Source organism: Ctenopharyngodon idella, chromosome 8 (assembly GCF_019924925.1).
Source record: "Ctenopharyngodon idella isolate HZGC_01 chromosome 8, HZGC01, whole genome shotgun sequence".
NCBI classification, from domain to species: Eukaryota; Metazoa; Chordata; class Actinopteri; order Cypriniformes; family Xenocyprididae; genus Ctenopharyngodon; species Ctenopharyngodon idella.
Genome location: NC_067227.1, coordinates 55765 through 73128, shown reverse-complemented (window position 1 = coordinate 73128; position 17364 = coordinate 55765). Strand labels below are relative to the sequence as shown.

The 17364-nt window shown below is 39.1% G+C and overlaps 1 protein-coding gene across 1 annotated transcript in view; it reads right to left on the bottom strand.

The window, feature by feature from the left end:
• plxnd1 (plexin D1) overlaps positions 1-17364 on the bottom strand; it is a 72908-nt gene that overhangs the window by 24677 nt on the left and 30867 nt on the right. Inside the window, exons 12-19 of the mRNA XM_051902382.1 lie at positions 16635-16792; positions 9355-9500; positions 8950-9055; positions 6549-6688; positions 4972-5145; positions 4100-4184; positions 3523-3789; positions 1538-1687 (exon numbers count right to left, since the gene is read on the bottom strand). Coding sequence (XP_051758342.1) covers positions 1538-1687; positions 3523-3789; positions 4100-4184; positions 4972-5145; positions 6549-6688; positions 8950-9055; positions 9355-9500; positions 16635-16792 — 1226 coding nt within the window. The remainder of the gene's footprint in view (positions 1-1537; positions 1688-3522; positions 3790-4099; positions 4185-4971; positions 5146-6548; positions 6689-8949; positions 9056-9354; positions 9501-16634; positions 16793-17364) is intronic.

Genomic DNA, 17364 nt, shown 5'->3' with positions numbered 1-17364 from the left:
CATTCTTTACAATATCTTATTATGTGTTCCACAGATCAAATAAAGTCTTATAGACGTGAAACAACATGATGGTGAGTAAAAGATGACAGAATCGTTTCCTAATCATGTGGTTTCTAGTCTTTCACCATTTGTCCTGTTAATAAAACATGGAAAAATGGCCAGAATGCAATTCCATACATGCTCCCGTTCCCATGAAACAGCATGCGTGAGTGTTTGGAACCCGCTCTGTATGCTTCATTTGCCCTCAGACTCAGATGTTTGTGATATTTTCCACTGTTTGTTGAGACGTTCAGTGGTCTCTCTGCTCCAGTGGCTGTGTCATGCAGTGCTCCGGCCGTGTTAAATATAGCTGTGTGTGTGTGTGTGTTTCACAATCAGACCAAACAAAGGAACAGGGAATTCAGACATGAAAACAAGCACGTTGGAATCAGGGCAGTTCAGGGGCTTGATTAACTCTTGTTTTCATGCTTGATGTTGAGGTCGTCCACCACGCCAGAGAAAAATTCCAGTGCTGCTTTAAACTCAGTGTTCCAGTGGCCGAGAGAGAACGATACTGATGAGGAGATAAAGTATAAAGTGATGAACAGTGACGGTTACGCTGGTAGCGCGCCATCCTCCATGTGATTAACGTTAGATACAGCACACTGATAAGGCTGATGTGGGCGTGTGAGTCACACATAATAAAGGGATTTCAGGTTCCAGTAACAGTCTGTAGGTCACAGTGAGTTTACAGCATGTGAAGCTTTTCTTTCCACAGGGCGACTGTTTCCTTGAGTCTTGTAATAGTGCAAAAAAGCAGCAGTGTATGCAAGGATTACACAATACAAAATACTCTCAACCAAACTACAACAGCTGCTACACTTTACACTAAGACTGAATATGTTCAATATAAACATTAACATAGCATAATAATCAACATGAACTAACACTTAATAATTTAATAGCATTTATTAAACATGGTTAATGTTCATTTCTGTTCTATAATTAACTATGGAAATACTGTACATTTTTAATATTAAAAGATGAATGTATTAAATGGACAGTTCACCCAAAAATGACCACTCTAGAACACAAATGAAGATATTTTGAAGGATGTTGGAGTGCTAGCAACACTGGAGCACATTGACTTTCATTGTATGGAAACAAAAACAACACTGACCCAGCCCAAACGTCTCAGTTTACGCATGTAACCATGGTTCCCTGAGAGGGGAACGAGACGCTGTATCCAATTACGACATTTTGGGGAAAGCCTCTGCGTGACTGCGTCTGAAGCACGTGTGCAACTAATCCAATCCCGATTGGTACTGCTTACCTCATGACGTGTGACGGCGTAACGCTGACGCTACAAAGGGAAGCCGGCAACACAATAACGTCAGCTTCTGATAGGCTGAAGCAAGCTGCTCCCAGGCACAGTGTCTCGTTCCCCTCTCAGGGAACCATGGCTATGTGTGCAACCTGAAACTTCCTGAACCTGGAACATTAGTTTGATGCTGCAGTGAAGGGCAGCGCTGCATGTGCTGAATGCGGCTGAACTCACAGTGACGGGCAGATCTCCAGTGCTGGCGCTCAGTGATCTGTTGATGGTGCAGTGGAACAGCTGCTCGTTATGGAAGGTGATGTCACAGAGGTCTGAACCAATCGTCACTGAGTATTCGTCCAGTGTCAGGTCCAGCTCGCTCGGCCCTTTCTGACACACAAACACAAAGATTGTTACTCTGTGTGTGTGTGTGGGAGTATGTGTGTATGATGTTAAATATACAGATATGTGGGGGATTTTGTCCAGTATTTCACAGTGGAAATAGAAACCAAGTGATTGACAGAATGTTCTGTTGCTCATCATGGCTGTTTATGTCATATGGTGCTTTTCCACTGCGTGGAACAACTTGGCTCGGCTCGGTATGGCTTGGCTTGCTTACTTTTGGTTTGCTTTTCCACTGCAGTTTAGTACCGCTTCAAATTGGGTGGGATTATAGACTGATCATTATAGTTGCACCACCTTTACTGCTGTGGATCCGCTCCTCATCTACCAATGAGTCTGCACCTCATCTACTGACTATGATACAGCCATTTCTTTTTTCTAAGTTGGGTGCGATATTCATTTAAAGCAAGTTGTTTTGCAAACAAATGATACTGCAGTGGCTGTTACTGACTATTTAAATCTAGCGGGTTTGGTGTCTTGTGTTTCAAATCTAATGACGCTGGTAGTGACCAATCAGTGACCTGCAGTGTTTACACGTCACATTTAGTATCTTTACGGCACGCTTGGAACCTCAGCCGAGGTGGTACTATTTAAGCGAGCCGTACCGTTCCGTACTGAGCCGTCCCATGCAGTGGAAAAGCACCAAAAAGTGAGCCGTACTGAGCCGTCCCATGCAGTGGAAAAGCACCAATAGTGTAACAAAAACATGAACAACTAAACATCCTATGATAATTAACCACATACTTTGATGGCAAACACACAGACACTGGCTTCAGCTCTTCATCCTTCCTTCCTTCCTCCCTAATTCTTTAGGAGAGAATGAAAATAAAACTCCCTCGCTCTGCTGTGCCTGTTAGCTACTTCCTGTTTAACTCTCAACATCCCGCCACACATATCTGAACTTTCCCAATACTGTGTGAGAGTGTGTGTGTGTAAGAGAGTGTGTGTGTGTGTGTGTGTGTTTTTGTGACATATCAGGACACAAATTTGTATAATGACATGGGTATGACATAGGCATTACAAGGAGAGGGTGACTTATGAGGACATTACTCCATGTCCCCATTTTCAAAAGGCTTATAAATCATACAGAATGAGTTTTTTTGAGGAAGTAAAAATGTGCACAGTTTCCTGTGATGGGTAGGTTTAGGGGTAGGGGTAGTGTAGGACGATAGAAAATATGGTTTGTACAGTATAAAAAAACTATTACGCCTATGGAATGTCCCCACAATTCACAAAAACACACCTGTGTGTGTGTGTGTGTGAGTGTGTGAGAAATGCGTAACTACTTTTGTCATGGCAGACCATAGTGTATTTGTGGACTGTTATTATATTTCCCAGCCCTAGTACAGGCGTGAATTTGCATTTCCTTCAGCCTGAGGCTTCATCATTTCACTTTTGGTGTAAAAGGGCCTTTACATTTGCCAAAAATAGAACTTTTGTTTTTTTGTTATTATAAAACAAACAAGCAAGCCGAGCCCAAGTGAGTAAAAGTAATGCAAAAGTAACGTAATGCATTACTTTTCATAAAAAGTAATTTAGTAGCACAATTAGTTACCTTCTTAGGGAGTAACGCAATATCGTAATGCATTACTTTTAAAAGTAACTTTTCCCAACACTGGTTGTTATAATATTCTTTTGGCTGCTTACAACTTAATTTCGCCATAAACAAAAGATAAATTACCTATAATATGAAAGTAGAATTTCACTCAAGATAAAACTAAAAATGTTTTGTTAGTCCATTTAGTTTACTAGTTCACTAGGCATCTATGGTGCCTTAACATGCGCTCTGTGTTTTTGAGCAGATCATCCACACGCACACTTACATTGATGACGAGGATGAGAGGCTCTCCAGGGTGATGTTTGATGAGTTTCTCTTTGCTGGCCGTATAGAACTGTGGATCCTCCACATAGTCAAAGTGAAAGGAATCAGCGTGAGGCTCCTCGTCTTCATCCAGCCCTTGGTCTGATGGAGATGCGTCCTCTCCTCTGTACAGCACATCATTGAGGTAGAAGTGAGCCGTGGTAGGCTGGGATTGACTCGCCGCAGGAGACTGACAGACCATCAGAGTGGACGACACGCGCGAGCAGTTCTGGAGAAATGACGACCACATGAAAGACATTCATATTCAGTAATATTACTGATTTGACTGCACTGACACAATCAGATGAGAACAAAACCTGAACTGAATTGATCTGAATAACACTATTGTCTTCTGTAGAGCGGCTTTACAGCAGAATTTGAACGTGTCTCATATTTGATGATGTTTATATCATTGATTCTGTTGTGCACTGTGAAGATGCTTCGAAACAATCTGTATTGTATAAAGCACCGGACTTGACTTGACATGAATGAGTGCACAAACTTTGATCTCTAATCAATGAAGAGCCATTATTTCTCACCGTCAGTCCGATTCCCTTCACCTCCATCATAGCCGACTGCACCAGATTGAAGCCATATCCAGTGATGGAGATATTGCGACCACCACTAACACCGTCCCATGAGAAATACATATGAAAACAGAGGAAGAAAAGATCAAGCCAAAGGAAAGGTCTGTGTGGAATGGCATACTAACATACTACTCATGCTAATTCTACTGTACGTAGCCTGTATTGTGCACAGTATGCAATATCAATGCTACCCCAGCTAACAAAAATGTGTTCTAAGAACATTTTGGTAACATTCCCATGAACGATGTATAAATAAATGATGTGACCGCTACCAAATGAGTTAAAGACTTACAGTATCAGCCTGTGCCATCTAGAGTTTCATGCCAGAACTAGGTAAGAATGTTTGTCCATAACTTTGAGAGAACCTTGCCAGAACAATCTGATTATGTTCCCTGTTAGCTGGGACTACATTTGCCAGCCTTTCATTTTCAGTGTAGCAAATAGGGTTGGGAATCAAAAATCAATTCCAATACTGGAATCGGATACTTAAGGTCAGGAATCGGATACTTGTTGTAAAATTAAAATTTCAACTCCTCTTATCGATTCCTTTGTGTGCATTTTAATATGAGAACTCAGTTCAGTATCGTGCACTATTCAGCATGAGAGGCGGCTTTCTGTGCACACGTTTTGGATGTGTGCACAGCACAGAAAAGGCGTGATTTTAATGTGATTTTAAACCATTCAAGTGCAAAAAAGCCACCTCTCATACTGAATAGTTCTCTTCCACATCTTGAATAGACAAATATACACAAAAATATGTAAAAATAGCGGTCATATAGTCTAGAGCAACACTTAAATACTGCTGTAGTTTGTCAGTTCTGTACCTGAGGTAGCTTTTGTTGGGTTTGATTTGACTGATAGTGGGGTTTTTCTCATAGGTGAATGTGAAGTTGGGTGAAGTGCTGAGACACGGCCGGCCGTCATACACCACACATACGGACACGTCCTCTGCGAGCGCAACAGGAGGCATCACACACTGGATGACTTCATTGGACTGCCTGCACAAACACACAGCAGATTACGGGAGATATGTGACATATAGGGGTGTAACAATGTATCTAGCCACAAAATATCACAACACAATAATCTGACAATATGGTATTGTGTGTAGTACACCCAAAATGAAAGTTTAGACAGATTTAATTTAGGTTCTGATTCACATATAAAAGTCGATCATGGCTGGAACAACAACATACACAAGAGTGACAATGATAATCTCAGGTACTGATTTTGTGTTTTATTTAATGTTAAAAGAAGTGTTAAGGAGTTTGAATATCATTTATAGCCGTACTGAAAGCGACAATGTACAATTCACCTCAGATCTTGAAAGTGAATGAAAGGAAACAAGAACATTCAAACTGTAAACAAACAAGTGCATTCTATGACAGAGGTGTTCAATCCTGCTCCTGGAGACCCACTGGTCTCAGTCACTCACTATGAACTTTTAATAATGTTAAAATGGTGACATATTTATGAATTGATTATTTGGTTGTGAGTGCAGTGCGCTTGTATAGACAGTCCGCCCACACTCTCTTCTGATTGGCTGTGGTTTTTGATTTATTTGGTTGTGCAATTGCAGAGAGATTCTGCCCACACTCTCTTCTGATTGGCTGTGGTTTTGGATTGATTTGGTTGTGAGTACAGTGCTCTTGCAGAGAGACTCCGCCCACACACTCTTCTGATTGGCTGTGATTTTTGATTGATTTGGTTGCGAGTGCAGTGCGATTGCAGAGAGACTCCGCCCACACACTCTTCTGATTGGCTGTGGTTTTTGATTGATTTGGTTGCGAGTGCAGTGCAATTGCAGAGAGACTCCGCCCACATGCTCTTCGGATTGGCTGTGATTTTTGATTGATTTGGTTGTGAGTGCAGTGCAATTGCAGAGAGACTCCGCTTACACTCTCTTCTGATTGGCTGTGGTTTTGGATTGATTTGGTTGTGAGTACAGTGCTCTTGCAGAGAGACTCCGCCCACACACTCTTCTGATTGGCTGTGGTTTTTGATTGATTTGGTTGCGAGTGCGGTACTCTTGCAGAGAGACTCTGCCCACATGCTCTTCGGATTGGCTGTGATTTTTGATTGATTTGGTGCAGTGCAATTGCAGAGAGACTCCGCCCACACTCTCTTCTGATTGGCTGTGATTTTTGATTGATTTGTGGCGTCTCATAGTCGTGTTACGTCTGGTGTGGACAGACAAACTGCTTGCTGGAATCTTATTGCTTCACTTCTGATTAGGATATGGTGTTAGAAGTAATGATTTGAAAAAAAAAAAACATATGATTTTATCTGTATTTTAACGTGAGATGAATATTGTGAATCGAAATGAATCATGACATGAGCGCATCGTTAGATCCCTAATTATATATCAATAAAATATGAAACGCTGCTAACACACACTCACATGAAGATGCTGCAGTTTTGAGTCCTGTTGATCTTGACGTTAACAGTGGATCCAGCATCCAGGAACTGTCCATGGATGGTGAGTCTGGTTCCTCCGGCGAGAGGACCCTGCCGTGGCATGAACTCCAGTAGTTTGGGCTCCTGTGCCACAAAGGACAGAGAAAAAACTTGTGTGTAAAAAACAAACTATGGTTCTATCTAGTGCAAGATCCGGCTGACTGATCTGGTAAGAGCTGGTAGACCTTCTTGGACCAGCAACAAATCAGCTACTATTTTCCAAAATACAGCAAAATGTGAGAGGCAACCATCCCAGCAACTAAAATTCCAAAGACCACTTTAAACAGGCTGTGTTTTCCATCAGGAAAGTGTCATAATAGTAAATTAGAGGTAGCACATTTAAATATTCAGGTTCCAGACTGTTAAACATCTAAAGCTGTGTTGATAAATTCAGCGTGCAGCAGCTTTGATCACATAAACAGTTCTGGAAGGTTAGTTTAAACTAGCATGTCATTCAGAAGTAATGTGGCATGTAGAGTGAACGTCAGCACTACACATGTGAACACACAACGCACACACACGTCTGCAACACTCCACTCAAACCATGACATCACATCCTGTGGAGGTGAAGGGTCGAGGGGAGGATATTAAAGTGTAAGTGTGTGTGTCGCTCAGACAGATGTTTCCTAAGCCCGGCGAGTGGGCTAAAGTTTTGAGGAAGGAGCTTTGGAGGAGGAATGATTCCTTGGGGAATTGTCTGAACTTTCCTCTTTTATAACTTCACATCCATGTTTTCTAGTTCTGCTCCACCTCCATTTCTCACCTAAACCAGTCCCAAGTAGTCTTTTGGTTTATAACTTTATGTTTGACCCATTATGATACTCGACTCTGCAAGATACGTTTGGAACATGGTGGATGGTTTCCAGTTGGTAATAAACTGGTCCAAGCTGCCAAGCTAACAAAAATATGTTCACTACACAAAATGCTTTTCTTACTTAGTACTTTTGTCTTGTTTCCAGTCCAAATATATAAAAATTCTTAATTCAAGATGTATTTACTAGATAAGTGAAATGGCATTATATGGCAAGATATAATGGCATAAGATATTATCAAAATGAAGTGAGTTTTTGCTTAAAATAAGCAAAACTATCTGCCAATGTGGTAAAAAAAATAATCTTAATTCAAATGGAAACAAGATTATTTTTCTTACCCCATTGGCAGATAATTTTGCTTGTTTTAAGCAAAATTTATTTATTTATTTTTTCCAGAAAACAAGACATCACATCTTATGTCATTTTACTTGTCTAGTAAATGCATTTTGATTTAAGAATTTTTAGATATTTGGACTGGAAACAAGACAAAAATACTAAGTAAAGCCCTATTCAGACGGTAACTGTTCGTCAGGGGGACGCAAGGTTTTTTGCAAATTTATTTTTTACAGACGTCCACATGAGAAACAATTACCGTCCGAGTAGAAAAGCATCTTCTGCAGTGAATTCTTAGTACGTTTTGGTAATGTTCCCATTAAGTTATGAAAACATTATTATTCTCTGATGGTTCAAAATGTCCAGTTTCTTGGTTATATGAAAGTTAAGGGAACATTCCATTTTGCAAACATTATGAGAATGTTACTTTTGAATGTTCTCTGAAACAAGTAGTAACATTTAAAAAACGTTAGACGACCGTCTGAAATGTCCCATGATATCCCATGTCAATGTTTTTGTGCTAACGTTTTGAGAACATTATTAAAGATCAGATAACTCTGGGCGAACGTTCTATAAACGTTACTGGAAGAACTTTGAGAGAACCTTTGTCAGACTTTCTGAGAACGTTCCCTGTTAGCTGGGTGACAGTCAATGTTGGACCAGTAACAAACCATGTTCCAGTTTAAGCTCAGTTATCCAGTAGGCTGCTCTCAGCTCTGTTTAATACATTCGACCAATTTTCCACAGAATTTCCCCTGAAATTAGTGCAGGAAAAGCAAACCCATCTGATCTGCTGAGTAGCACCAAATCACATTCTGTTCTTTCACATTCATTTTAAAACAAACCACAGTATCTCTCAGTGCCATGTGAAAATGACATCAGCCCAGAAACTCTCTCAGACAAAACAAAGGAACCTGAAGTTCACAATGGCCATTATAAGTGAATCAAGCTGATCTAGAGAGCGTATTGTCTTTGCTCTCAGCTCATGCATTCAAACACGCCATCATATCATGCAAACGTCGGGTGAAAATGTTCTGTATCTGTATTCTGTAGGGTGGTCTAAAGCACAGCAAAGGGTGTGATGGGAAAATAAATCAGGATGAAGACAAAAGGGTGAATGCAAGAGAAGATCATCAATCTGAGGGTGTGAAAAAAAACAAAAACTAAAACACAAACAGAGAACAAAAGGCTTGAACGTACCACAAAGGAGAACGTGTCCTTTGAAACACCCACTGCGTTACCGGCCACGCTCACTGTAACATGATCACTCTTCTTTTCCCGCGATGCACCAGTCTCGCAAACCAACCTGTAGGAGCACACAAACACACCTGACATCAACCGGCAGGTCATGACCCAAAACACAGCCCAACGGCCCAATGTATAAACATTTTTGGACATTCGTCTAACATTTTCGAATGTTACTACTTGTTTCAGAACGTTCAGAGAACAATCAAAAGTAATGTTCCCAAAATGTTTGAAGAATGATCAAATGGAATGTTCCCTTAATGTTTGCATAACCAAGAAAAAACCGTTTTAAAACATTTTAAAAACCATGTCATGCTGATAAAGGATTTGAATTTCGGTTTGCATCGTGTGTGTACTTACTTGACTGAAACAGTGTAGTACTGTGGCAGTAGGGTACAGGGCACATCCCCAATGGAGACGTTGACGAGATCAGCACTGTGTCCCAGATTCCTGCCCTGCACCGTGAGCAGCGTCCCGCCCATCAGCGGCCCTGTCAGCGGCTCAATCTGCACATCCACACAGACAGATCATCATTGAGGAATGACGCCGTGATTCAGATAAACAAGCACCGCTCAGAACATGTGAATGAATGCGTGTACAATCCACTGACTAGACGCAGTAACTGCAGATTTTTACACAGAAGTTTTTGTGTAAAGTTTTCACACAAAACTTTACAAAGAGCTCGAATGTAGCAGTAGTGAGTGGGAAGCTCATCTCATGGTTTATTTTGAAATCCTGCAGGTACAGTTATTATAAACCTAACATGGTTAAAATGTTTATGTTCATTATGGTTTGGGTAAGTCATTCAGAGGTTCAGACTAAACAAACTAAACCTTTGCTCATAAACAATCTATCCACCTTAAACACACACACACACACACACACACACACACACACACACACACACAGGTTTCTAATGTACACTACAAGTCAAGTGTTTGGAATCATTTACATTTTTTAATGTGTTTGAAAGAAGTCTCTTCTGCTCACCAGGGCTGCATCTATTTGATCAAAAATACAGTAAAAATGTGAAATATTATTACAATTTATAATAGCTGTTTTCTATGTGAATATATAGTAATGTGTAATTTATTCCTGTGATCAAAGCTGAATTTTCAGCATCATTACTCCAGTCTTCAGTGTCACATGATCCTTCAGAAATCATTCTAATATTCATTAAATGATGTGTAATCTGGTCATGTATATCTTTATTCTTAAACATATACATTTGCTAATCCACAAAACATCCATTATGGTTATGCTGTCTAGTGAGGATCTTGGATAGAAATCAAATGGTAAATGAAGGAGTGATGCACAGATAAACTGTACATTAATGATGTTGTGAAGTATTTCATGCAGAAAATGGGCACTAAATGTGAAATTCTGAAACTTACTGCTTTTCTAAGTTAGTCCAGGTTTGCTTGCTAAAAAACTGGGTAACACTTTAGTATGGGGAACACATATTCACTATTAACTAAGACTTTTGCCTAAATAAACTCCTAATTTGCTGCTTATTAATAGTTAGTAAGGTAGTTGTTGTAGCATTTAAGTTTAGGTATGGGGCAGGATTAAAGGATGTAGAATAAGTTCATGCAGAATAAAGCATTAACATGTGCTAATAAACAACCAATATTCATACAAGGTAATAAGCAACTAGTTAAAAGTGAGAATTGTTCCCCATACTAAAGTGTTACCAAATACTGTATCACTTTTTTTTATGTATTTAGGGTGAATAAGTACATTTTAAAAAAAAAATGGTAACACTTTACCAATAAGGTTCCATTAGTTAACATTGGTTAATGCATTAACTAACAATGAGCAATTACATTTGTTACAGTATTTATTAATCTTTGTTAACATTAGTTTAAAAAAAAACTGTTAATCACGTATTAGTAAATGTTGAAATTAACATTAACTTAGATAAATAAATGCTGTTGAAGTGTTGTTCAATGTCAGTTCATATTAACTATGTAGTTCACTAATGGAACCTTGTTATAAAGTGTTGTTTTGTGTGTTTCTGTAGGACTGAAATGAGTGTCTGAGCCAAATCCACTGTTGTGGGTTAAAATTGAAGTCTGAGTAATGAGAGAAGAATGAACAGCTTCAGTGGTTTTTGTGTCTCTTTCATCAACAGTGTCCGCAGTGAGACGACAGGAAGTTAGGGAGGAGGAGGTGAAGAGGGCCAAACAGGATAAGGAAATGAAACAAGCCAAACTTGTGCTTTTCACATGAGCACTATGATCATGAAAACACTAGGCCAATGTTTCTCCACCATCTGTCCTTACAGACACATTTACATTCTGTTGCATGTCTTCATTATTATTCTTAAGAGAAGTTTTTTTCAACTGCTTGAAATGATGCCAGAGCCACAGTAATGCTGTCATTATCACTGACAAGAGTGTGATTGTGTTTATCTGGAGCTAACAACTGTATGAACTACAATGCAAGCACACAATGCATCAAGCACACTTATTGTGAATTATGAAGAAATGTCACGTGCTTCATTCATTCAATTCATCTTTACTTTAAACTGTATTATGTTTAAATCAGCACCCTGCTCTTGCGATACTGGTATCAGCAAGAAACAAATGTCAGTCGACCACTAGTTTCAATAACAAATTACAGCTGCAAGCAGCAATTAAGGGGCCAAGCACAAAAAAAGCTTGATGAGTTCTGCAAGCATGGCTGGGAGCGTCAGAGCAACTGCAACAATGAGTAATCCAAGACATTTTAGATTATTTTGAGGCAAAATGGCTGAAAAATCACAAATACAACCACTTGTAATATGATTGAATTGCTTATCACTTTTGACCAATAGGTGGCGCTGTTGCCAAATTGGTGTTGTGTGGTCAGTGTGAGGAGACAATGACACATGCAAAGTTTGGTGTCAATATGCCAAAGAATCAGCTTTCAGGTTTGTTGATGTGTCATTCGAGAATGGTTTGGTCAATCAAAAAGCTTTTAACGAATTTTTGCCGGCATGGTCTGAAGATGATCTGAACCAATTTTGGTGAAAATTGGACCAGCGGTCTAGGAGGATTTTGAAAAAGTAGGATTTCAAAGAAATTCAAAATGGTGGACAAGTTTGATCGTATATGGCATAATTGTAATCAATTGTTCTTGGTATGACTCAAGAAATCTATTCAAGACAAGTTTAATTAAAATAGGCAAAAGTAATTAGATGCTATTAGCATTTTTTGAAATGTTATTATAAATTTTCAAATAAATTTTCATTTATAAATGTTCCAAAACTTTAAAATACGTTCAGGGCATGGTCCTAATGACACATACCAAGTTTCGTAACGATACGCTAATGCGTTCATAAAATACAGTATTTTACAACAAAGTTCAAAATGGTCAATACCCAAAATGGCCAATATGGGAAAATTTGGTTTTGTTTTACTCATATGCTGCACTGAACTTAAAGAGACCAGTTTTATAATTTTATTGCAAACCGTTCAAACCACCGTTTTCCATATCTCCTGACCAGTAGGTGGTGCTGTGACAAAATGCTGCATGTAGCCTCAGATCATGCTTATGATGACATGTACCAAGATTTGTCTCAATACGCTAAAGCATTGGGAAGATATAGCCTCGGATCCAATTTGGCATGCTCAAATTTGTTTACGTGTTATTCGAGAATGGTTGGGGTTATCAAAAAGCTTTTTGCTAGCATGGTCTGAAGATGATCTGAGCCAGTTTTGATGAAAAAAAATGCACTCGAATCAGAGGAAAAAAGGATTTTGTTTCTAGTCCTTGAAGTTCAAAAGTTATTAGCATAAATGTAAGTGCAAATTTGGACAGTTGGTGGCGCTAGAGGGATTGAGTTAGAGACTCTAAAATTGCTGTGGTTAATGTTCAGACTGTCCTCTATCTGTTTGCCAGATTTCATAATTTACTCTCAAGCGGTTCTATGGGCTACCATGGTCTCAATAGCGGAAAAAGAAGACCTTCCGTGCTGGGTCCCTAATTACCTGCTAGTCAGAGAACAGAGAATTCTGGGAAGTTGTGTACTAAAAAAAAGTTGTTTCATCACAAAGATAGACAGTCCTAGCAGAGTAATAGCAGAGTATTGCATGAAAAAGTCTGAATTTCACAAACCACCAAAGTAGGATATATGTAAAGATACATCTGCAAATTTAAAACCTGTAAAACAGCAGCTCTGTGAAGGCCTGTAAACACTCCCGACATGATAATTATCACTGAACTGTGTAATGAGTCTCAGTTCACGTCATTTTACCTGCTGTTCTCTTCATTTACACCCCTTACCGATGTGAGAGACAGAGACACAAAGAGAAAGTGTGAATATAGAGGACAGAAAGCACAGGCTGTTTTTAAAAACATTCAAATGCAGAAAATAAGTTTGAGGCAAACTAGGACACTCACGGTTTCTTCAGACTGAATTTGCATCATGCTTTGAACAGTTTTTCTTTCAACTAGTTATAACTACAAGGCATGTATCCATTGTGCTTCATGCACTGCAGCCACAAACATCAAAAGAAATGTATAGATTTCATCCAGCCAATACAGAGTTGCATAACTCTGCTTGCATACAGGTACAGAGAATCAAGATTTTAGAGTGTTGAGAAAGAACTGTGAAATGCATCTCATGTTGCTGGGTGAATTTTGACCACGAAAGGTGTTTTCTGTTATTTCTTGCCAATTTTGACTTTATATCTTGCAATTCAGAGTTTATAACTGGCAATTCCGACTGAAATATCTATATATAAATATTAAAACATTTTTTAAATTTGAACAAAATGAAAACTAATAGACTTTCAAATCACATGAGCCAATATTGTATCCACAATAGAACATAGATAACATAACAAATGTTTAAACTGAGAAATTTTACAGTTTTATGCACAAAAATTTGATGCCTGCTACAGGTCTCAAAATAGTTGGGACGGAGGCATGTTTACCATGGTGTAGCATCTCCTCTTCTTTTCAAAACAATGTGAAGACGTCTGGGCATCGAGGTTTTGAGTTTCTGGAGTTTTGGTGTTGGAATTTGGTCCCATTCTTGCCTGATATTTAGGTTTCCAGCTGCTGAAGAGTTTGTGGTCATCTTTGACGTATTTTTCATTTAATAATGCGCCAAATGTTCTCTATAGGTGAAAGATCTGGACTGCAGGCAGGCCAATTCAGCACCCGGACTCTGTTGTAATAGCTGCAGTATGTAGTTTTGCATTGTCCTGCTGAAATACACAAGGCCTTCCCTGAAATAGACGTCGTCTGGAGGGGAGCATATGTTGCTCTAAAACCTCTATATACCTTTCAGCATTCATAGTGCCTTCTAAAACATGCAAGCTGCCCATACCGTATGCACTTATGCACCCCCATACCATCAGAGATGCTGGCTTTTGAACTGAATGCTGATAACACGCTGGATGGTCTCCCTCCTCTTTAGCCCGGAGGACACAGCGTCCGTGATTTCCAACAAGAATGTCAAATTTGGACTCGTCTGACCATAGAACACTTTTCCACTTTGAAACAGTCCATTTTAAATGAGCCTTGGCCCACAGGACACGACGCGCTTCTGGACCATGTTCACATATGGCTTCCTTTTTGCATGATAGAGCTTTAGTTGGCATCTGCAGATGGCACGGCGGATTGTGTTTACCGACAGTGGTTTCTGGAAGTATTCCTGGGCCCATTTAGTAATGTCATTGACACAATCATGCCGATGAGTGATGCAGTGTCATCTGAGGGCCCGAAGACCACGGGCATCCAATAAAGGTCTTCGGCCTTGTCCCTTACGCACAGAGATTTCTCCAGTTTCTCTGAATCTTTTGATGATGTTATGCACCGTAGATGATGAGATTTGTAAAGCCTTTGCAATTTGACGTTGAGGAACATTGTTTTTAAAGTATTCCACAATCTTTTTACACACTCTTTAACAGCTCTGCCCATCTTTACTTCTGAGAGACTCTGCCTCTCTAAGACATCCCTTTTATAGCTAATCATGTTACAGACCTGATATCAATTAACTTAATTAGTTGCTAGATGTTCTCCCAGCTGAATCTTTTCAACTTTTTTGAGACCTGTAGCAGGCATCAAAATTGAAATGAGCTCATTTAGTGGATAAAAGTATAAACTTTCTCAGTTTAAACATTTGTTATGTTATCTATGTTCTATTGTGAATAAAATATTGGTTCATGTGATTTGAAAGTCTTTTAGTTTTCATTTTATTCAAATGTAAAAAACATCCCACCTTTTCCGGAATTCGGGTTGTAAAATAAAATTATGAGTTATAAAGTATAAATTGTGTGATATTAACCTTTTACCTTTTATTTTATTCTGTTTTGGAAACAAGCTTCCATAGTTATCCACAAAATGAAAAATGCATTCACAGAATGTCCACGAAATTAAACTAACTTTCATTCGTTGTTTTTGGTTTAGAATTTTGTGCACAAAATGATGTGATGAATTTACAATGAAATGCAATGGCTGTACAAAACGCATTCAAGCGTAACAGTGTTTTGTCATGAAATCCAGCATTTCATTTTCTCAAAATTAATTTTGTCTTGTGAAACCTGAAATGACATCTAGTACGGCATTTGGGACAGGGCCTAATCGAAATTCATTCACTCACTAATTTTGGTTTATATAAACACTTCTCTTATTACATTGTTATGTATGATAAGCATGTTAACTGCTTATTATGGTCAGACTTTGTAAACAGGTTAAACATAAAAACTGCAGAAAGTTAGTGATAACTGTCACAGTCGGGTAGCATTAATACCTAGCTGACATCTAACAAAATGAACATCATTTTAGATCAGCTGCAAATGGTTATGGTAAAATGAAAGATGAAAGAGTCAGATGAGTGTTTGTGCAGTGAATCCGTACTGAACCTTTGCTCTACATCTGAGGATTCTTGCAACACAAGCACAGTCACTCTATTGCTTCTCTTTTCTCCCGTCTGTTTCCAAGCACTTTCTGACCTCATTCAGTGTGGATCAGCAGTATCTCTGTCTCATCTCTGTGTCATGATGAATTGTTCAGGGAATGTGGGTCAGAAGCACTATGGCGTAATATACTGTGCTGTTAAATCATGTTTGTTTATGTCTCTGCGAACCCGAACCAATCCCTCTGTTGATTCTAATGTGTCAGATGGTTATAGAACAATAGAATGAAAGACTAGTGGTTTACACTGGCAACTTATAACTGCACATTTGATGTGTGTGTCACAACTCACCAACCTAAAAAAAATATGACTAAACTTGACCGTGTGACCTGCGTCACATGAGACAGCAATTTATAGTCCTTAAGCACTGAAGTTTTTGGTTTCACAAGTTCATATTGAGCTGGCAGACTTTAGACAAATCTGAGCAGAATTCAGACATTGTTGAAGCTTTTTCTGAAACCTTAAGGAATAGTTTAGTTCAGTCTTTATTTACTCAAACTGCTGTTGCTCTTAAGCCATATGGCCTTCGTTTTTTGCTCAAATATTAAATTATGTTTTGTTTCTTGCCCAGAAAACGAAAGAAGGTCATACAGCTTCAACGGCAGGCTGAGTAAATATTGACTGGATTTTCATCTCTTGAATTCTCCATCCATCCTCACTGCTGTTCATGATCTCACTTATGATTTTTCTTTGCTATGTCTTTGTTATTGTGTGTTTGTGTCAGTCTCACCTTCTGGATCTGAGGATTTGGGCAGTGTGCAGTGACGTCCTGGCACTGGTCTTGCTGACGACAGTCGTTCTGGCACCAGACGCACATGTGACCCTGCATCTCACGGCCCCGACACTGAGAGCAGTCACTGTCCCCCGCACCACAGCTGTACACCTCAACTGCACACACATTAACACATTCAAAATCTGTCCACTGAAGCCCTTGTGAAAATGTTGTTTGTATGAGCACATGACAGCATAATCAAACTACAGCGCACAACGGTGAACAGTGTTACTGATATGGGAAATGACCAGTGTGCTCTAAAACATCATATGTGAACACAACCTGGACATGCTGTAATTTCTCTTTGAACACAATTCTTCTGTACTGTTTATGAGCTCATTCATTTGTCACACCTGCAGGACCATTCAAGACAACCAGTGAAGAAAAAGGTGATTAAAATGGTGGAAAAACTACCTAAAATCTAAAATCAGCACCTAAAATCTACACTTTCCCTCATACATTCATTCATTAACTTAAAAATAATTGTGAGCTCACTTGTTTTAAGATCTTGATGTTGATTAAAAAGAAGTTCATGTCAAAACCACAATATTACAGGGACAAATTTGTATCCATACAAGTTTCTCAATCCTCTTGTACCAGCTTGGGCGATAGGCTGGATCCAGAAGCCCTTTCTGAGGAGCTTGACATTGTTGGAGATGGCAAAGAGAGAGAATCATTTGAGCCCTCT